The sequence below is a fragment of the Melozone crissalis genome, unplaced genomic scaffold, assembly GCF_028551555.1.
Source record: "Melozone crissalis strain CALT ecotype California unplaced genomic scaffold, PUWL_Pcris_2 ptg000033l_1, whole genome shotgun sequence".
Taxonomy (NCBI): Eukaryota; Metazoa; Chordata; class Aves; order Passeriformes; family Passerellidae; genus Melozone; species Melozone crissalis.
In genome coordinates, this window is record NW_026535811.1 from 4,160,765 (window position 1) to 4,183,900 (window position 23,136).

Here is a 23,136-nt window from a genome sequence, read left to right on the forward strand (position 1 = left end):
ACACTCTAAACCTAAAAGCTTCTCTTTACCTCTAAGTTTTTTTTACTCAATCTCTTCAGCATTTTAGAAGAAAAATATATTAATTTCTTCTTGAGTTTCTCTCCCAGCTTCAGTTCTTCATAATAGAAGAAAGTGCCTGCAAATGAACTCACCAAGATGTTGTTGAAGGGTATGGAGAAGCTCTGCTTATTTTACTAGGATCTTTTTGGTTTACTTCTAGGGAAAAAACAAGCATTTCTGCATTGCTTTCAGGAGACACTGAGTTTAAAGCTGAGCTGTAATTCTAACCCAGGCACTGGAAATGACATTACAGTAGCACAGGGTCCACCCAGCTGAAGCTCCTGGAGGATTCTGCCTTGAAGCTGCAACTGGAGAGCTGCTGAGAAGCTGGATGTGCTGACATCCAGAGCAGCTGGAAACACAGTGCCTGATTACAACATAAACCTAATTAGTTTAGCTACCAACAGCATGTTCATGGTGTCAGGGTAGCAGAGAACCAGCTGAGAAATGCCACCCCTCCTCTTGCTGGGGACTGGGATTCCCAAGAAACACAGCATCCCTCTCCCTCATGCCCCAAAGAGCTGCTTCCACAGTCTGGGGTCAGCTCTGCTCCAAAGCTCCATTTATGAGAAAGGCTTTGTGCTTTGTGAATTCTCCACAAATTCACTTTCCAGGACTAGTGGGAAGGAGGCTTTTGAAGATATATTACCCACAATTTTGTATTCCATAATTTAAATTCAGTGTGATGCATATAACATGGAGCATCACGCCTTGTTTCCTTTTTGGTCCATTACAGATGAATCAAAAGTGACCCAATACAAGATTTTACTCCTGAGATGTTTGGGATGGGCTGGTAAATTGGACATTGGACTGGCAGCACGACTGCAAAGGTGATGGAAGGATGTCATACTCAAGAAGTTCTCCTGGTATCACCAAGGAGGAATCTTTTCTACATCTTAGATTTAGAACTCAACTTTAGGAATCAGCTGCAGCTGTACACTGCAGAGAAATCACTTTATAGCCCAAATAGCTAGCAGGAAAGAAACATCAAAGGTAAAAAAGACAATCAGATGTCAGATCCCTGTTGACTTGCCATGAAGACTGTGGCCTTTGCTGTCAATTCAGTCTTTGAAAAATTCTCTGAGAAGGACTGCTACAGACACCTCTGGGAAAGCTATTGTCTTTAGTAACTATAAAGTACAGGCAGAAATCTTAAATTGTCTTATCTGAGAGACGCTGAATTTTAAAACTACAATTTCTGAAAAGGAATTGGAAAAAAGAAAAAAAAAACCACCACCAACAAAACCAAATCAGGAACATTTCCCAGGGGATGAAATTCCCAAGTATAGTGACAAAGAAGGGAATATATTATTTTTTTTCCATTTTTCACTATCTGAGCTCTAACCAGAGGACATTAGGACATGATTTGTTAAAGGCTCATGGATGTCTTTATATTGATATCAGTGTGTTTTAACGTGAAGCTTTAACATTCAGGTAAGGAAACAATCCATGCTCTCTTTATGGGAATGTTCTTGGTTTTGTGCCACTTTCATGGCTCAAGTGGTTTTTCAGTCCTGTTTGTGCTCATCTCTTGTTATGCCTTTTTGGTTTTCCCTGTGTCCTTATGATTAAATGGTATATTCAAGTGAGTATCCATAGTTTTTTAAAATAACCTAATGATGTTCAAGAGAACATATTCCTGATGTATTTTTCCACTCAACACATTTCTCTTCAGAAGTTTAAATCCACATTGCTGCTGCCATGAGCATATGTCTTCAAATTGGACAGGAATAACCTGAAACCTTAACAACCTGATACCTGGCCTTGATACCGTAAAAAGCAACAACAACAAAAAAATCCAGAACCTACAACCCTAAAATCATGCTTTGTGTATTTCCACATCTATATTAGGTTTCTGTTAAGGAACTGGATTTTTTAACTACTGTTCCTACATGCAATCTCTTTTAATATTTCATAAGCCAATTTTATATAATTGATAGGTACAGTAAATTAAATATTTATTTCTATTTTTCACTGGTTTAGTAGAATTTAACACCTGCTACTGACAGAATGAAAAAACCTAACGTGAAATATCAAAGAAATAAATAGTACCCAGTACATCTATTGATTTTACATAATATTTCCATGTTTTAAAATTGCATTCTCTCAAACCATTACCTTCAATAGTGGAGCTTCACAGATGCAAAGTTTTTTGCCAGGAATCCCTGTTATTTTGCTGGCATGTTTGACTGGAGCTATTCACTGTGCAACAATTTCTGAGTCTGAGGTGATATGAAACTTCACAAGTTTTAGCTCGAATCCTAACAAGTTATTTAACATAGAAACAAGGTTTCATTCATGGGGAAAATTAACCCAACAGGGGTGCTTTCTCACCTCTCTGCATCAGTTGTTATAAATTGAAAGTATACCATTTAGATATTCCTTAATTAACATGTTTTGGAAAGATCTTGAATATCAGCAAAGGTAAAGTGCTATGCAGGCACTGAGGATAATTTGCTAATAGAAAGTTGACCCCTCTCAAGAGTGTGTTATTCTGTCTGTAGCTGCTATTTCACAACCAAGGGGTGGAGGATAAAGAACAGCCCCTTTCCTAAAGGTCAGGAAGCAGAAATCAGCATCCAAACCCCTGTCCTGAGAAGGACAAGCCTGGGGTTTCTGAGGAGAAACAGAACAAGTCATTCTGCAACCTCAAACCCATCTTCTGGCTTCCCAAGTTAGTGTTCTTCTGGTGAGAAGTGCTTGGGAATAGCATTGTTTCTATTTGTAAGGGGAGATGGTGGAGGGAGAAACTCAGGTGGTGGTGTGGGTAACACAAAATCAAACAAACAGGTACAGAGCTGACAAGTTTTACACCATTTTACACTGGTATTTCTTCTTGGACTTCATTGGAGTGTATATATTCTTATTTTCTGATTACAGAAGAATACCGTTAATAGAACAGACCTTGCACAAAATTAGCGGAGTTGCCAAGCATCCTGCTCTGACAAATATGAATGGCCCCAAATAAAGATCTCCCCTCAGATATGGCTGTGTAGGCAGGCACACAGCTCAGTAAGCACATAAATAAATGCATAACAAAATGTGCCATTGCATGCACGTCTGGGTTTTTAACAAACTGCAAACAAATGAGGCTTCACTGTATGCACTCTAACTCTGTTCTCACTTCACAGACTCTTTGCATCTTTATTTTTCCCCCAACATCTTTGTTTCTCTCAAGTGTTACTTCTGTCCTCTACTTACCCATGCAGGGTTCTGTTGACTGAACTGGAAAGACTTTTCATGAGAGCCTGCCCTAGCCTGTCTCAACCACTTTCCATCATTCCTTCACTTCTGATTCCCTGCACACATATTCCTGAGTTCCAGACAGATTTTTAAGTCTCATTTCACATTCCTTCAAGGTCTGCCTTACTCAAGCCCCACTATTATTTTTTCTTTTTTTGCTACTAGTCTTTGTATGGCCTCTCATCAGCAATTCAAACCTGAGGATATTGTGATTGCATTGTTGGAACTTTTCAACTCCAAGCTTATCTATCACGCCTACATTATTTCTAGTGATTAGCTGCAGTATCACTGTTAAGCTTGTAGGCAATTACCTCATTTAAGGCAGCATCCTTGTAGTGCCTCACTGAACATGCTGTTATCAGCATTTTCATACTGCTGGCTTTTTTTTATTTCTCCCCATTCTGTACCAGAACAAATGAAGTCACTTGTTTCTGTTCCAACCTCTTTGAGGCTGATTGTATTTAAAGATACTCCATCTTTTGATCTTACACTTAATTCAAAAACTTTGTTAGCCCATGATATCATTCAAAACTTTGAGACAGACTGCCACGCTGCATCTTGGTTTTCCACAGTGTGTTTTGAGCTAGTTCTTTGCACTAAACTTCCAGTGATGTTAACTAGAGCACAGCAATGATGTTGTGATGTTGAAGATGCAGAACAACCACAGACTACGCAGAATGCTGCAGCAGACAGGGAAGTGATCAACTCCCAGCATAATTCCAGTATAATTAATAATTAATTAACTATAAGCAATAATCACTATCCTGATAACCCCCTTCAAGCAGCCAACTGCAACCACCTCTACACTCAGACAGTGGCCAAGAAATCCTAAGTCACCAGTCAGCACCAAATATACTTCCCACACGCTCCTGAGAGTAAGGACTCCCTGACCTGCCCCTAGCCCCATACTGGACCTCCAGCCCAGAGCTGAACATCATTTTCCACCCTGGAGAGCATTCAGAGATAGATTATAGCCATAGAAATGAGCCATTTCTGATTTCTGATGGATGTACACAGGTAGAGTGTGCCCTTAACAGACACACCATAAACCCAACATGGTTGTAGTTCAGACAAGTAAAACAAGACACAAAGTGAAGTTTTGTTTATGTGTTACCAAGCCTCCTCCCTTGCTTTGCCTTTCATTTGCAAATGCTCTGAGCTCTAAAAACTGGCTTGGTATCAAATTACAGCTGAAGTTATAGACACATAATTCCATCAACACATAATACAATGCACATGCCACCGAGGGGGGACCCTTGATTTTTGTATTGAAGTCAGAAACTCACAACTGATCTCAGTTTGACTTTTGCTTTGTCTGTTATTATCTTTGTCTCATATTTCACTTTTTTTTTAATTTACTTTACTCTCTGCCCCCAAAGCAGAGTCAAAAGTGCAGTCAGTTTTCTTGAGAAGCTCATGCACTCAAATCACCACCAGGACTTGAGGAAGCACAAGAGATGGCGGTGGAGGCCATAAACCCAAAATTCCCGATTCAGTGCTAGGGGTTTGTCTCTTTCCAAAATCGAGGTGCTCCCTTGGCAGTGGGACAGAGGCGCTGCTGCGCAGAGCTCCCTGCCACCCTGCCCTCCTCAGCTCTGCTCAGGTTGTTCTTGCCAGGTGAGTCACTGGCCTTAGAGGCATGTCAGCCTCCTTCACTCAGAAATAGCTTCTTAAATATTCCAGAAGAATTTATGGGTGTCAGTCAAGCTGGTAAAGGCATGGTTAAAAGAATTTAGGATCCCTGTGGGCCTCCTCCTCCCATTCTGATGTCTTTCCCCTTGTGGACTTTACTAGTAAACAAAAAGTAGCCATGGAGAATTATTTCAGAGAAAACAGGAGTCAGGAGCCACCAGATTACATAGAGGAAGATTATATATAATATACTAGTTTATATTATATAAAATTAAATATTTTATATTTCTATTTATTTACTTATTTTTTATATTTTTATATTTGTATATAACTCTAATTATAATATATTAATAATATTTGTACTATTTAGTTAAATTATATATTATATAATATTTATATTGTATTATGTAATATATTGTATTATATAATATATTATATATTATATAATATAATATATTGTATAATATATACTACATTATTTTATACTATATATATTATATTATATTATATTATATTTACATATAGTATTTATAATATATTTTATAATATATGTTTACTATATAATATATAATAAATGATAATTAATATTACTATAGGTATTATGTATTGTATATTATTTATATTTTATTATGTAAATTATATTATATTTTATATATTTTATATATTATACCCCTGGTGGCTTTGTGCTTCAGGACCCTGGTGACTGTGTGCATGCTCAACAAGGCACTGCAAACCTCTGTAACCCCAGATTTGGTGCTCCCTACATGCCAGGCTGGCATCATGGACAGTGAAGCAAGAACAGTTTGAGGATTGCACATCCCCAGCCAAAGCAAGACTGTGCACCAGATTACTGAGGCTGTGACCATTTAAAAAACCCCTAAAGCATTGCAAACCAATCAAACCCTCACAGCAAACTAGTTAACCCTTTTCTAGAATAATTTTCAACTGGAATTCTTTGAAAACTCAGCTCACAATGACACATGAGAAGCACTTGTAACAGCACAGCTGAAGGAACTTTATTTTGCTGTAAAGGACAGGAGGAACTGGACAGAGGCAGCAAAAACTCCTAAAGCCACTTTTTCAGTTGAATCCACCATACTGTGAACTCACTTTCTCCCCAAAATGATACAAAGATACAAATAAAACAAAATTCAACTGGAATTTGAGGCTCTCAGCAGTTCTGACAGGTTGGATCTGAAAGCCTGGTCCTCAATGGATGTATGTAGAGTGCAAATAAATTCTTATTTTTATGCCTACCCACAAAGAAAGAGCAAAAGACTGAAATAAGGAAATTACTGGATATATACAGATGGATAAGTATCTTGTAAAATGAATAACTAGGCAAGAAAAATCATTAACAATAGAGCCATCTGCTGTATTTCAAAAAAACTACACCAGTAAAATTCTGAAAATGGTAAAATGCTTTACAAGCTGAATTTCTCACTACTTAGTGTTACAAAAAGTGATCACAATGATTAGTGCATCAGTTTAAATAAGAGGTAATGTGTATTTCTTACACCTCTTCTTATTAAAAGCAATATTTAGCAGCATAATACTGATCCTTTGTGTCTAATGATGCTAATTGACATTGTAGCTGGGCTTGTTAGAAGCCTGAAATGCTCTCCATTCCACTGGAATCAGAGAAGCACAGAATTGTGTATGGTAACAGTGAGGTCAGCAGCAAGCTGAATATTTGTTTAAATACCAACACTTGATTACATTTTTCTTGCTTTAGTGTAAGAATTTCAAGCCTGAAGAAAAAAAAGGAGGAAAAATATTAACATAAAAAATTAGGGGAAGTTTAGAAGACAGACTAAGATATACTAAGAACCCAAGTGGTTCTCAGTATATCTTTACACTTCTAGAAATAAATTTGAGGAGCCCACTTTTAAGCACAGTGGGAAAAGCAAGTGCCTGAGAGCCAATTCCCAACTTTGCATCTCCAACATAGCACTAAAACACAGAACTATAATCCTGGTTCAGCTAGGAAAAGTTGTACCAAAGCTGCAGAGAGAGAATGTAGTGCTGAAAATCTGGGATCAAATGGGTGCTAAGCTAAGCAAAAAATGTAATAAAGTATGCACAGCCCCCGGGAGCTCTGTCCTGCTCTGGAAGGCTGGTTTCTTGAGCTGCCCTCTCAGAGGTGGTTAGAAAAGATCACAAACCAAAACTGAAAGCTTTTGGCATGAATCTTCACTGGGAAGTTCCCCTTGCATTTAAAACAAGCTTGGGAGCCACCTACCCACATCCTATCTGTAGGTGACCACAGTTGCCTCCACAAGTGTGTCTGCCCAAAATGCCTTTATTAAATATTCTGATCAGATGTTTCACAATGAATTTTACTTGTTCCTACAACCCTTGCCATTCAGCATTTCCTTACTGAACATTTCATGCAGTTTTTGGTAGGTGACACAAAACGAGTGACACCCCATTACTCCACCTGCAGCTGCAGTAGTTGCTACACAAATTTTTTCCACCATCTCCAAAACCAAACTTCCACGACTGGAATTTTTTAAGCCTCATAAATAATATAGCAAAGACATTCTTAGCTTAAAAGGAGAACCAAGGGTATTTACCTGCCATCATAGCTATCATACTGGCTTTGTAGACATTGGCAAAGGAGCCCAGTTCACCTGTGGCCAAGATTGTTTTCATGTGAGCTTCTCCACAGGCTGCACGGCACAGGCGGATCTCCTCGTACAGACCTGGGGATGAAAGCACGCGGGAATGATCAAAGTTGCCTGAGAGATGTTTTCAAGTATGGCTGTAATTTCCACTTCTGGATTAATTTCCAATCTTATAATTAGCCGTAGCACTCAGGAACTTAAGTTTTGTAAGTTCAATAAATTACATGACTGGAGGTAATTAACAACGCCGTGCAGTTTCAGACTTTACTTAATAGCTATTAATGTCTGTTCTCTCAAAATACAAATGTGCTAAATACCCATGAATACATCAGCAGTAAAAAATGCTGTGATAGTAAAGATTGATCTTAAACCAGCTTTTCCAGCAATAAATACTGTAGTACATTGAATCAGTACTCAGCTGTGTTTTCCTCTGCACCTGGCCAGTGAAACTCTCCCTTTTATCCTTCCAGGTAAAATTCAGCAGTGCTCCCACAGAAGTTTTCACAGAGGGAGGCTAAAAGAGCCAGAAAATAATGAACCATTGCTATCAGAAGTTGGCTGCTTGGGGATGTTTAAGATTGCTCCAATGTGGAGAAAAAAAGCAGCTCTTACAGTGCACAGTCACTACTTCGTGATTTTGAATTAAAAAAAAAAAACTAAGATGCAAAATAAACAAACAGGATGCTTTGCAAGAGGGTCCTTTTGACAAACTGCACTCAATCTTCAATCACACAATCAAAAAGTTCTTTGACAGAAGGCTAAAATACAGCTTTAAATAGGTCTTGCTAAAACAGTCCAGGCTAAAAAGACTTTTGTTTTTTCAGCAATACCAGACTTCTTTTCCCCTCAGCCCTTAAGTGAGACCTGGAAGCGTGGGGCAGGGCCCTCATCCCACTGCTGCCATGGGCACACCAGGGTGTCCAGGGCTGGAATTGCTGGGCTGGCCTTCTGAGACACGCTGCACACATTAGCAGACAACTGGCTGATGCACTTAGCAAGTCCCTTTATAGACACCAGGCTTCACCTTGTTTCTCACTGTGTACCAAAGGTGTGAATTAATCAGAACTAGCATGCAGTCTAACATGTTTTATTGATCAATTGGTGATGCTCCAGAAACCTACATCAAATCGAGGCTCAAAAAGGAAACACAAAGGACCTGTGCTATATTTTTTTTTTTTTTTGTGCATTTAATAACCCTGCTCATGTTAGATCCAAATGAAATCTCTTTTTGTGGAGCAACTCTTTTCCTGAAGCTTTTGAAAACCCAGAGAAAGCAGCTTTCTTCTTCTTCCAGCTTCAGTAACAAGAGGAAAAAGTTTTCCCTACCTTCGAGAAACGCCACCAGAAACGTCAAAACAAAATCAACAAAACGTACATTTAGGTTGGATTCCATGAAAAGAAATTCCATCCCCACAGCTGTTGCTCCCTGGCAGTGCAGCTCCAGCAGCCCCCCTTGCAGTTGGAAGGTGCTTTTACATGCAATTAGCGTTAGGAGCAGCCTCGCTGCCTGCCAGCACTCATCATCCCACGGCCAGGAACGCTCAGGATCCTCAATCACCCGTGTCTGGCAGCTTAGCTGGGGTGCAGGAGAAGCGGGCACACCTCAGTGGGGCAGGTGTGTGGGTAAGAAATGCTGTTCTTTATTCAGAGAACAATAATTGCAGACAGCAGCTGACGTTCACGGGGTGTTTTCAATAAAAGTACAGAGAGAAATGCAACTACATTTGGGGCAGAGCACCCCAGTCCCAGGGCAAGATGGAACTGCTTTGATTCACAACAAGTGTAAAAACTCCTGCTCCTTTCAAAAATAAAAGGAGAAGTTTCAGTACTCAGTCAGATTTAAATCAAGGCACAAATAGTGGGATTATGCTGAAAATTTTGGGCAAATGTCTAAATGCCTACTCAGTCACACTTCAAAATGTACTCAGTGTTTCAAGGAGTGCTGGGCTTCCTGTGGGACAGCTTGTGCTGCCAAAAAGTCCAGCACTTAAGAACTCAGTTCCACCAGGCTGAACAGCAGCAGGATCAAAGCTGGGTGCTACAAATGCAGGAATATCTGTGAGCTGTGCAGAACACCAGCATACACAGCACCTCTGGTTAGCAGCAGTGAGTGGCACAAAGATTTTGGTCAAAAAACTCTGTCACAGGAAACCCTGCAGGCATATTTTCAACTAATGAGCTAAGAACCCCATGGAGAGGTTGCAAGAGAATTTATTTTTGACTCTTAAAAACAAGGAAAAAGAAAAAGCTCTCAAAGAAAATGGCCAGTACGCTCCAACCAATATTATCCATTCTAAAAGCAGACTAAATCTTAAGCCAGGAAAGAAAAAAAAAACTAAAAAAGCAAAAAAGACACTAAACCCCAAACCAATAAACCCACAAAAAAACCCCAAAGCAAGCCAGCCTATATAGAATATACCTGGAGGCAGCTGCTCACAAATACAGTGTGCAGGAGCTCTACTGACCCAGCTGTTAAAATGGATGTGACAAAAGAACTCTTCTACCTTGCACCACTTGAGATACCTGACAGTTTTCATGAACTTTAGATCTGCCTTTACTAGCTGCATTTATAGAAGTCAGAAAAATTCAGATTTTGTAGGGAAAAAAAAAAAATGCTTTTGCAGCTGTGGTTTTAATTCCACTGTTGTAAAACACAAGAGTTGTAAGCTTCATTGTCATTTTTCTAACACTGTGAATATTTAGTACATTATATTGAATTTTGGCAGCTATTAAATACAGCAGAGAACATGTTCCTTCCATGTACATTTCTCAAGCAAACATCCCTGATAATTTCTGCTAGCTGTAATCTGCACTAGGTTGTCTAGATGGCCTGTTACTTTGGTGTAATACATTAGTCCTAAAAATCACAAAGTAAGGGGGATAATCCAGATATCTAACAAAGAAAAAAACCCACACTGCTTATTTTTTATGGAATAGCTCTTCTCCAAAAATGTGGTAATAAAATAATTTTTCTTTAAAAAAATTCAGGTTTTTTGGTGTTTTTATCTAGTCGGTGACAACAAATAGAAACTGAGATGAGAAGATGTTTTGATTTTTGTTGGCCCAAAAGATCAAGGTGATTGTGATGGGCTGGAAACTGGAAAATGAGCTGGAGCCCCTTGAGTCTGGCATGTTAATGGCAGGTTTGTTAACAAAAGGACAAGCACGAGGCTATCAGCACAACACAACCCCCTCACATATGTGCAACTCCAGGGATTCCAGTTTTGGAAACGGAGCTGGGCTTCAGGAGCCCGAGCTGTTGCTGCTGCCAGCACCAGACAGAAACTGTGCAGTGTCACTGTCATATTTTCTGAAAAATCCCATCACCAGGATTCCTTCTCCTGGGAAGCTGAGAAGCCTCAGAGAAAAAGGAAAACAATACTTATCTCATTTGCTTCTCCTGTGTTTTGCTCCTTTGGAATGTGGTTGGAGATTGTTTGTCCAACATGTGAATTGTTTTTATTTAATGATCAATCACAGTCAGGCTGTGTCAGACTCAGGAGAGAGTCACAAGTTTTGGATTAGTATCTTGTTAAACCTTTTGTAAGTATCCTTTCTCTATTCTATAGTATAGTTTTAGTATGACATAATATATAATACATAATACATGATATGCGATATGCGATATATAATTAATATACAATATACAATATATAATATAGTATGGTATAGTACAGAATGTAATGTAATGTAATGCAATGTAATGTAATGTAATAATAAATTAGCCTTCTAAGAATATGGAGTCAGAGTCTCAATTCCTCCTCCATCCTGGGAACCCAGTAAATACCACAGTGCAGCAGGGCAGTCTGCACATCCAGAAATGGTAAATCCAGCTACAACCCTCCTGAACAACGTGAGGAGGCCTCTCCAAGGCTCTGGAGCAGGGAATGTGCTCTGCCTGTGCTGTTTATGAAGTATGTAGCACAAAGTAAGGTCCCAATCCCTGATCAAAGCCTCTAAACCCACACCTAAAAAATCAGCAGCAGTGAAATGCGCTTTTCATAATGGGGTTATACCATGGATGCAGTCATGCTCAAATTTCTCAGAGTATAACTGGGCTTTTTTTCCCATTTCTTACAGGAAAATTCAACTGCCACAGAGCAAATGATGGGTGAACAGTGCTCCTACAGCCACTGACAATGTAGCACGTCCAGGTGTTTGTTTGCTAGCAGCTGTGGAATTAGGAACTAGCACTGACATTACTGCACCCCACACAACTTCAGGAGTACAGCAAATGCTGATGACAGGGGGAAAACCGAATAATAAATAGATCCAGTCTATTTCAACAATTTGTTGGTCAACCTGATCACTCCTTACATAAAGGCTCCACATTCTGTGTCTAAAGGAAGTGTCCAAACTGATAATTAATGTTTAATCCATACTTTGCCAAGTAATACAGGACAAAAGCTGAGTAAACTACTTTCAAGTAGTATTGCTTTAAAAGCTGAAAGCTTATAAAAGGTATGTAAATTCATAAACTTATATCTCATTTCATGTTATTTTCTGATGTAATTTAGCTGTCCAATAAAGCTGCTTTCATACTCAGCATTATTTAAAAGATCTTAACAATTACTTCACAAAGATCTGGAAAATGCATTCCAACTGTCATAAAGAGCTCCAGCAATATTCAAGAACTTCTTTAAAATAACTTGACATAATTGGACATACGCTAAAATATTTAATAACCAAACAAGCCTTTGAAGCAAATCACAAAGCAACACTATTCTATTGTGGTGACCTCAATTATTGCACGGGCTAGAAGAAAAGCTGGAAATGAACTAAAAAGCACTCCACAACATAGATTTTTTTTTCAATAACTTCTGAGGTTGTGAAGATGTCAGCATAAGAAAATACCCATTGAAGCATATTATTATTATTATTGTTATTTTTATTATTATTATAATGACTACTACTATTAGCATAAGTTATAATATAATTGCAAGGCAGATTTAGTTGATGAAGCACCTCAAACACAGGCACAGGTACTGCACTGCTTAATTTTATATAATACGGAGATTTAGCCTAAAAAACCCTTCTTTGTCCCTTCTTCTAGATTCCTTATAAGTATTTTATAGATTATTCTAAATGATTCCTAATCACACAGGTAACATATCTATTGAAAGCTAACCAGGAAGATAGAACACTAGATTTTCACCAAAATATCCAGATCACCTAATAAAATACCTTTATTTTTGTATAGGAAAGTTAAATATTGTAATTTTTCACCTTGTGGCATCTCTATGGCAAGTAAATTCTGTCCCTGCAGTAGCTTTTTTTCAAGATCATATAAACATGTGTCACAAACAGATTCAGATGCATAAATAAACTTAGGAAATCATTTAGAAATAATTTGAATTCTGCCATTGGTGAAAACAACCATATATTTATATTTTGTATTTTATTTTTATATTTATATAATATAAACAATATATTTATATAGGATGTAAATATATTAATTATATATAATATATTTTCTATTATATATAGATAATATATATAATTGTTTTATATTATATATAAAATATACAATCATGTATATTTAATATATATTTATATGTGCATATATAAATATATATTAAAATATATATTTTTTTAAATATATATATGTAAAATAAGGATGGCTTTCAACCTTGTCAAGACTTCAGTTCTGGATAAAAGAATATGCACACCAAATTAAAGTCATCCCTATTTTACTTATTTAGTAAAGTGACAGCTTTATATCACATCCATCATCGCTGTGTCTGTGTACTCCTCCCTTGTAATTTGTGACCACAAAGAGTAATTCATATCCCATTCATTTCAGTCATGATCCAAACTCTCTCTCTGAATGCAAGCCCTGTATTTCTCCTCAGAGTTTTTCTTTATATATATTAAAATTTTAAAAAAAGTTATTAATCCTTAAATTATTAAGACCAAAAGTATGGAGGTTGCAAATACTACAAAAGAGACCAAGATATCACAACAAGGAAGTCCTGAAGACAGAGGCAGAAACATGTGGGGTGTTTGGTTCAATTCTAACTGTTAATTGCAAGAAGACCAGAAAACACAATCTATTGCCATTATTTCTGTTATTTCCTTAAATAAAATCAGGTCCCAGGGCTTCATTATAAAGTCTGCCAAGCAAATAGGATATTCTGGCACTGCATTATACAGCTAAATGGAAAATTCATTCCAAGACAATGATGTGTCTACCTTTACATGGAGATTAGTTATAGGAGCACTGTCAGCACTTAAGGCAAGCCATTCACAGTACATTAAGGATGCAATTAGAGCAAAAACCATCTTCAGCATTATTGTTCCTACTAATTAGTAGTAGTCTACAGATGCCAGAACATCAATAATAATATGAACAGTCAATTTGTTCCCTCAACTTTCAGCAAAAAGAAAACAACTAGAATACGTGTTTTCGTCAAGAAATGAAACATGTATATTTTAAAAGGTATCATCTACATTAGCAGCCCCTTGGGCTTTCTAACAAAACTCTTCAAATAATTAGGGTTTTAGTTGCTATTTTTTTAATGCTGTACACAAAATCCTCTAAAGGCACGGAGGGAATCGATCTGAATTTTCAAACCAAAATGTCATTCTGCCTGCCCAGCCTGCCACAACTTCCAACAGCATTAGACTCAAAAAATGCAACCCTTTCTCATAATTTCATTGAATGGTTTTTATTTAGCTCAGAGCCCCAGATTACTCTGATGGGAAAAGACCAAATTCTTAAAGGATTGATGGAGAGATTTGGGGAAGAGACAAAGACAGACCCTGCATGTGCATACAGAAAGGTTTAGGGGTTTTTTAACTTTTTTTTAAACTTTTTTTTACTTACCTTCCCACTGGCCAGTCAGCACCAGACTCCTGCTAATGACAATGTCAATCTCTCGGGCCCCGTATTCCACTGCCAGCCTTATTTCAGCCAGTTTGGTCTCCAGAGGAGTTTGTCCAGCTGGAAACCCAGCAGCCACTAGCATGAAAAGGGTGCAGGCAGAAGGAAGAAATGTTCCATGAATGTGTTAAAGTTTTAGAAATCAACAATAAAATTGAAAATACCAGTAATACACCAAAAGGCTTGAACATTATTCTTTTTTTTTCAATGCTTGCCATGATTTTAAAAATCTACAGGCACTTCATCCTACTCTCTCTTCACCAATAAGAAACATTGGCTCTACCCTCAAAAACCAATGTCCAGCAAGGCTAGTGCATCTTGTGAAAAGGTCTTTCACATGCCTTGATGTTTCCCAGAACAACCTAGATAAAAGCACAATACCTATTGCTTCCAGCAGATTGAGCAAACAAGGAGCTCAGATATGAAGCTATATATACATTTTTAATTTTCTCCAAGTCTTTTAAGTAGTATCTTGACTTAAATCATAATAATGCTGTTTAATGGTTAAATCACAATATAGCAAAAATTGCTTTCAATGAGTTCTATTTAAGATGATGTTTATGATGGTTAAGTACAAAACTCAAAGGTAACTTTGGAAATGGAAAAAATAATGGCTTTGTCAGAGATTGTCTTTCTCTCTGACATATAAATGCATTTAGTATGTATTTTTCCCCTACACAACAATGAAACAAGAACAAAAAACTCACATGTTTCTTAGCATTTAACACCTGATCTAACTTCAAAATCAGCCCCTGCTTTGAGCAGGGGGTTGGACCAGATCACATCCAGGGCTGCCTTCCAACCTGAATTGTACTTCTTGATTTCTGCACATTCAGGACTTGTCCCTCATGTGTGATGACTGGAGAAGAGCTGACCCTGTTAGATTTTGGGTGTGAAAGTCCTGAACCTGCTCAGCAGGCAACAACCCCTTGCTCTGCTCACAGCTTCCTTGGAGTCAGGCTGCAGGATGTGCTGCTTTTGGCTGGGATAGTTATCTTCACTGTAGCTGGGTTTGGGTTTGGATTTGTGCAGGAAACAGCCTTGGCTCTCCAGGGATGGTTTGGTAAGTGCAGAGTAGTGGCAGCACAGAATCAAAGCTTATTTATGAGGCTTCTCTTGGTGAGTGGGCTGGAGTGCACTAAAAGGCAGCTCTTATCTGAAACCACAAATTTTCCCACTTTTCCTCTTATAATTCTCTTTTCCCCTCCATCCTGAAAGTGGCTGTATGAGTGAGTGTGTGGCACACAAGTTGCTGCCTTGAGCTAAACTTTGACACAGGATTACACTTAAAAGCCAAACATGATAGGGGAAATAAACCTTTATTACAACTCACATCATCACCATCATCTACTTAGTGAATACTGATACTTGTCCAGCACTCTACCTCAATTTCTTCTGTCCAGGTGAGGAAAACACGGATATATTTTAAAGGCCTCTTTAAAGAGCTTCCAGCAAAAAGACTTGGCATTGCTGATAAGCCTGAAGTTGGAAGACTACAAAAGATTATACCAGAAGAAAATTCTCTTCCATTGCCTTCCTTCCACCTGTTACCTTTTCACTTTACTGCCTGACACAAAAGCAAGTCCAAACCTCTGGATTTCTCTATGTATTTTATAGCATCAGATTATTTAATGGGATATTTTTGAATAAAGCTTACCTGAAGCCACTGGTATGTTACAACCAGCAGCTTTGAGGGTGTCCACAGCATCAGAGACTCTTGCAGGATACACACAAACTGCTGCAGCAGTGATACCTGCAAAAGCAAAAGCCACAGTTCCCTTTTTCATACAGAGAGTTCCACCTTCTCCATGAACACTGCATTGTCCTCAACTCCCACTTCTCACAAGGATTTAAGCAGCACACCAGGGATGTCTGTTATGTTGCTCAAATGGTCCAGGTAATTCTTGTGAGGTTTCCTCCCTCATATTCTTTCATCTGACCCTTGGAGCAAGTCTGCATTAGCAGGAGTTAAGACTCCAAAGTTTTTATTGACAGACTCACAGTTTAATGCCAACACAGTTAAGACTTGATCACAGTTATGCTTGATCAGCAAATTGCTGCAAGAGGAACTGCACTGCCAAGCTCTGCTCTTACCTGTGGAGCCAGACTGAGCCCAGCAGCAACTGAGCAGTCTTTATGTTAATGCAGCCCTCCTGCATCTCCAGCTAAAGTGCTCTTCTCTCCAGCTCTCAGATAATTGACCTCACATTTCATACTTCAGCTGTCTGAAGAGTCCATAAATCCAAGTTTTTAGAAAAAGACTAATCTTTGATTTTTTATGTGTAAGGCTTCCATCCCCCTTTGGCCTACACTACTTCAAGCAGTGGACCAAGGTCTTTTCCAAAAAGTGAGACAATAACGAGGAAACACAGACATTTCCTCTAGAAAATACGCACCCCAAAAGCCACCATACCTTTATCATGCATGTCCAAGGCTTTGAGCAGATCCTCTCTGATGGGGTGCTTTGCTTTAAAACACAGCCTTTGAACGTTTGACGGAGTATCATCACCTGAGAGAGTGGTGAGGTCTATGCAGGTGACAGCTTTCAGCAGCCAGGCTGCCTGCAAAGGGAACAAAGCAAGGAATGGAGCATTTCTGTTTGCAATTCCAAGGTCAATCTGCCTTAGAAGTGCAGGAATCAGGAGCCTGGCTCTCACTCTGACAGTGGGGAAATGTATAGGATGTAACATATAAGCAAATAATGGCTTAGGATAGACAGGCTGGCAGATATTTGTTCATGTCTTCAGCAGTATTTAATGATACAGAGGATACTTCCTCAAAAGGATCCACTTCTTTTTGTGTGAATCAGAAATAACAAACACCTGTAATTTTGGTGCAAAAAAAAAACCCCAAAAGCAAGAGGTAAATGACAAGGTTAAAGTACTCTTTAGATGGAAATGCTTCAGAATTGTAAAAGACTTATTAATCAAAGAATGGAACTGAAGCATAGCTAAAAATTTTATGAGCTTTTTTTTTTGCTGAACAAAACTTGAGCTTAAGACATTATTTTGAATTATCTTTGAAGGTCTTCCAGAAAATGCTCATTTACAGTGATGACTTCCCTCAAAGCTGACTCCTCTTACAGGACGCTTGTACAGAGGGAGAGTTTGCAATGGCAATGGGGTAAGGAAACATCACTGGCCTCTGTTAGTCTGAGCCTGACTGATTGTTTCTGCTTCCTTCTTTCATCCTATAATTATTTGAAAGGGGTTTACCCTAGAAATAGTTCTATGTCACTTTTACTTGGATTTTTTATCCTCTGTTTGAGGGAATTTTTGAGAATTTTTATCTCCTCTCCTATGACATGAATCCCAGTCATCACGACAGATGTAGTCAGGGGGTTTCAAGAACTGGTATAAAACTTGAGGGTTTTTGAAAGGGTTTTCCAATTGGGTATTTTGGGAAACAGGCTACGGGATTTGAATCTGTGATGCTGCTCACATTGAAACATGAACAGGTTCAAAATCACCTCTGTTAAGAAAACAGCACATGACTGCCCTGCTGTGACAATGTTCAAACAGAGGAGGGATGCTTCTGACACCCTTCAACTATTTTGAACAACTTTTTAAAGAATTTATTATAATTAAATGATTCTTGCTTTGTTCTGTTACATTCCACTCTGAAGATTGATCCTTCATCATTTCCTTCCTCCTGCTTTCAGGTTTTCAGCTACTGTTGCACATAAAAAGCTTGTTCAGAGTGCAGAGAGGAGGCATCCCAAGCATTGTTTGCAAAACAATGGTGAACGGAGAAAAAGTTTGTCTTTTTATACTAAGATGGACAATAACCAACTATTTACCTTATCTCAGCAGCTGAAAAGTCAGTTTTCCTAATATTAGTGGGCTCCTTCCCCCCACCAAATGCCACAGCCAGTCAGGATTTTTGAGTTTTAGCTAAAAAAACTCATTAAGCAATGAAATCACACACATTGAGAATGTTTAAGCAAAGAAAAATCATCCAGGTAGGTCAAATTTGACAGGGACCATGATCATATCTTACAGCTTTAAAATTAAAAAATAAGAAGGCAGCATGCAGAGAAGTCTGTCTGGAAAACAGAATAAATGTGGAGGGATAGTAATACACAATTTAATCCACTCATGAATAAAGATGACTTAAATCCATTTACAGTTTTGCCAGTCATGAGTTATATGGTTTTTAACTTGTTTGGATAAATGCATCACCTTATTCCATCCCATCATCATCAAATACAAATTACTAAAATAAGACATGGACAAGCACATCTTTTAAGTTTACATGTATCTTGAAAAAAATTCAATATTACAGCCTGGAGAGGGAGAGTGACTGCTTTAAAAATACAGGAACAGAATGCATAAGAAGAGCACTTACTTGCCAATTACCTTTCAGAGTTTTCCATTTTTTAATTTGTTCTGCATGCCTCACCACTGCAGGTCGATTCACATACACTTTTGAGATCCTGCCAAGTTCTGGGGAGAGAAACAAAAAAAAAAAAAAAAGGCTCATCTATTTCTGTGTTCTTTTAATATATGGTGTGGTACTTCAGAAGAAAGCTGTAGAAAGTTTGGAGCCTCTGAAGAGAGTGTTGGGCTTTCATGTCCTTCTAATGGCCCTGTGTACTTATCACCAGTCCAAAATAACCTCAACTTCTGCTAGGGGATGATCTGTGAACTGGATATTTCACACAGTATATTCTGTGTGCCATTCAAGTGAATTAACTGAGTGCTGATGAGACAGAGACACTGTCTTGTAAACTTAAATATAGGTGTGTTATACATGTGGCATGAAAAAAACCCACAAAAATCCCTACAAAACAGCCTTCTGCCACTGCTTGATGGCTTATTTCTAGATTCCAGAATTCCCAAAGAGCAGCAGATGCACAGCATGTACTAAAAGAATGAAACTGTCTGGAGCCAGAAGAACCAAATATTGGCCACTGCTTAACAATGGGTAACTGACTGAAAAAGGAGAACTGAGGGTTCAGGCTCTTGAAATCTTTAAATTTCTGCTTAGTATGGTAAATCCAGAGTGTATTTTTTAATATTAACAAATACAGGCTGCTCAGAGTACACAGGAAAAAGAAACAGGAGTGTCTTTAAAATCTCTCACATCCCAAAATGTAAATAATTCTTCTAAATACTGATCTACAAGCATTCCATGAAAATAACAGCAACAATCATTAGCCAGCAAATCACCACCATCAATCATCAAATATCACCCCCAGTTAAGGTCAGAATATGGACATGGGCATAGACAGGTACTAGGAGATAATAATTCTGGGTGACTGAATTTATTAAGAACATGTCACTCTATGAATCTTCTTTACTACGGTGGTAAATTGCATTTCCACATTGAGCATATTTATTAAAAAAATGTTTAAAACTTAAAAAAAAAAAAGCTGGTAGACAAAATCACTAATTTTGTACTGAAATCTTATACTTTTTTTTCTTCCTACTGAATAGCTTTAATAGCCAAAAAAATGTAGAAAACTAACATACTAGCCAAAGTATGTGTAAATAAAAGCTTGTTTTCCTAGACTTACAAAAACCAATTTAGGGTAAAGATGACTCAGAGGAAATGCAGGACAACATGAAACAGCTGAAGAAAATCTTGTTTTGAGCATAAGTAAGGTACCACTGTCCTATTACCACATACAAACTATAAGTGAGTGGTACCCACAAATTGTTAGCGAAAAACAGAACAAATAAATCAAAGGAATCCTATAAAATCTATGGATTTATTTTTTTAAGATTGAATTTATGGATTTTTTTTTTTTTTAGCATCAGACTCACTGCATGGCAACAAGGAAAAGGGGAAGCTTAGAAAGTTGCAAGCAAGTCAAAGACAAACCCCTGCTATTCTTCCCAATATCAAAGCCACAGGTTTATCCATTCTGCCCCCAAAACAAGGAGCTCAGCTCAGCTGACTTGTAGAAAGCAGGTGGGAAAAAATTGCTACAAAAATCATGGCTACAAATTTCCTCGTTTTTTTGCCTATCAGGACATATTTGACAAAGTCCATGGGGGAGGAAAACACACATAAATCAATATATAGAGGACGGACACACAAACTGTGTTATGATTCTTCTGCTACCTGTGCCAAGCACTGAGGTAGCATCATTTAATCATAATCCCATTTATTATAATAACTTTTGAACCCTCCTGGATGCACAGTGACCTTTCAGCCCCTTTGGAAAACGTGACAAAACCGAAGTAAGCAGTTTAGATGAAGAACTCAGCTTCTCGCTCTCTAATAAGGATCCTTTCAGCTGGTCTGCTCTAACCTATTCTTTCTACACTTTTGAAACAACTAAGAAAACCAATCAGTAAATTATTTATAAAAACAATTCTTTGGAAGAAGAAGACAGTGAAGAAGTGAAGACAGTGAAGATAGTGTCCAGTCTGTTAGGGAAAATTCAAGTTTGAGATGAAAATTTAAATGAAAAAACACAAATTTCACCCATGAGTAGGTTAATTCTTCATTAGCCATTGTTTGTAGAGGATTCAGTCTGATAAAGCTGTTGTATCTACCCAACCTGACTCTTGAGCATCCTGACTCAGGTCTAAACAATTTTTTTAAGATGTTAGAGCCCTGCACACTAGATCAGCTTAAAGGAAATAAACAACTATAAAGCCATTGGGAGAAAGGAGAAAAAATTGGAGAAAAGGTGTGGAAGGAGAATAGAAGTGGAAATGAGCTACTACCTTTGCTTTGTCCAAAGTCACCTGTGAAAGTCACCAAATATCAGCTGATCAGCAATAGCTGACTGCATGTTTTTTGCAGATAGGATAAAATCCATTGGTTTGAGCCCTTTTCACTGTCTGACACATTTTCCCCTCTGTTCTCAGGCTCTCAAGGCTAGTCACAAAGGTACACATGGCACCTCACTAATGTCTAATATCTCATCTTTGTGCATGGGATGCAAGAGTCCCTGCAAGACCACAGAATGTGGATCTCCAAGTATTTTTTTGAGTGTGGGAACTCAAACCACAGTGCACAGCACAGGCAGAAAATTTATTAAAAAAAAAAAAAAGGAATAATTTAACAAAAAATCAGAACTCCATCCTTTCTGTACAACTTAATGTGAGACATCATGCAGCTTTTACTACAGGAAATAAAAGGGTGCAATGAAAATGGCACGGCAAGGAAGGACAAAGGTTCTGGTAATGTGCAGCAGCAGATGGAGACTCCCATATAACACAGACCTTTTATTCAAGCCCATTCCTACATTAATTAAAGCAATGGGTAAGTGAAAACAAATATGTCTCAGCATAATTGTCTCTAAATAGACTTTCAAAGTTTGCCATGTGAGGTCTCATCAAATCTTTAGATCTAAGTGCCTTTATTCAGAAAAAACCATCACAATTCCAGCTTTTCTCTTTTTTTCATTAAATATCAGAATAAAACAATTTTTTTGAAATAGAACTGACTGCCTTTGGATTCTCCCCCTCCCTCATTCCCCCAAGCTTTATGATTTAGTATCTGGCTAAGGAAAACTATATTTAATTAGGCTCATTAACCTTGCAGTGTGAACATGTCTTTTTTTTTTTTTTAAATAAGTCATCTGCTAGTCATCTGCACAGTCATGTGGCTTCAGGGATAAAAGTAATTAAAGCAGTTACACTACAGCTAATTAGCCAATATTCTGTAATCACTCTTCTAGTTTACTTTTTTCTCTGAAGACATCTGAAAAAATCATATTCAATTCCTTAACAGGAAATTCATCTACTCTCTTTGAAGAACACGAATCCAAAAATACCGAGCATTTCCTCAGAAAACAATAAATAAAACCACTTCATTAGGATAATTACATAAATATCTAAGCTTCCTAACACATTCCTCATGAAACAGACTAAGCTTTAGAGAAGCTTTAAAAAAAACGTGTTGATGGCATCCCTTCAGATGGCGAAACAGAAAGCTCAGGAACGCCTGAGGCAATAGTTTCACAAGCATTTTTAGGCAGCACTGCTCCCAAAAGGAGCTGCCCCCCTCAAGTGGTTATTTCATTTTGTGTGCCAGAAACAGCATGTGTGCTCCTGCTCTTACCATGAGCACACCATCAATCGGGGAAGGGAAGTGATGAAAGCTGTTATTTCGGGAGGAGAGACTCAAACTGTGTCCTGAGCCTTCCCTGGAGAAAGGAGGAGCTCAGCAGGACACAGGCTGACCCCAGCTGGCCACACAGAGCTCAGCAAAGCCACTGAAAGGACAGAAAAGGCTTTGGGATCTCGTCTTGTTACAGATGTCTTACCATGTAAGATTTTTAGAGATTTGGGGGTTATTCAGCTCTGTCAAGACAGAAATCAATGTTATTTTTCCATAGAGACACTTGATATGGACCAAGAGATCTTCAATTTCATGTGAGTCTTCCTTTGTATGGCAGAAGTTCAGTCTCCGAGTTATCAGCATCCAGATACATCAAAGCATGAGCCCTGAGCTGGAAATCAGCTCTTCTGCCTTGTGCCATCAGTGAAATCACACAGTGCTGTCCATGGATCACACAAAATGGATCATGGTGTCCTCCTGCAAAGCACTTTGGGAGCCACCAACAAGCCTTTCCTCAGGAAGTGACACAGAACATCAGGACCTGGCTTCCTGCAGGCCCAAGTCCCCTGTTGCTCCCTCTCTTCTTGAGACATCTCCTCACCCCAAAATCCCAGCTGTCCTCATGAGGTCCTTACAACCATGAGTAAAATGGCATAAAGGCCAAAATAA

General features: G+C 38.3%; 1 protein-coding gene across 1 annotated transcript in view; it reads right to left on the reverse strand.

Annotated features, from left to right (window-relative positions):
* Positions 1–23,136, reverse strand: part of DERA (deoxyribose-phosphate aldolase) — a 42,789-nt gene that overhangs the window by 16,023 nt on the left and 3,630 nt on the right. The window contains exons 2-6 of the mRNA XM_054282177.1: positions 18,793–18,890; positions 16,859–17,006; positions 16,103–16,198; positions 14,389–14,523; positions 7,512–7,640 (exon numbers count right to left, since the gene is read on the reverse strand). Coding sequence (XP_054138152.1) covers positions 7,512–7,640; positions 14,389–14,523; positions 16,103–16,198; positions 16,859–17,006; positions 18,793–18,890 — 606 coding nt within the window. The remainder of the gene's footprint in view (positions 1–7,511; positions 7,641–14,388; positions 14,524–16,102; positions 16,199–16,858; positions 17,007–18,792; positions 18,891–23,136) is intronic.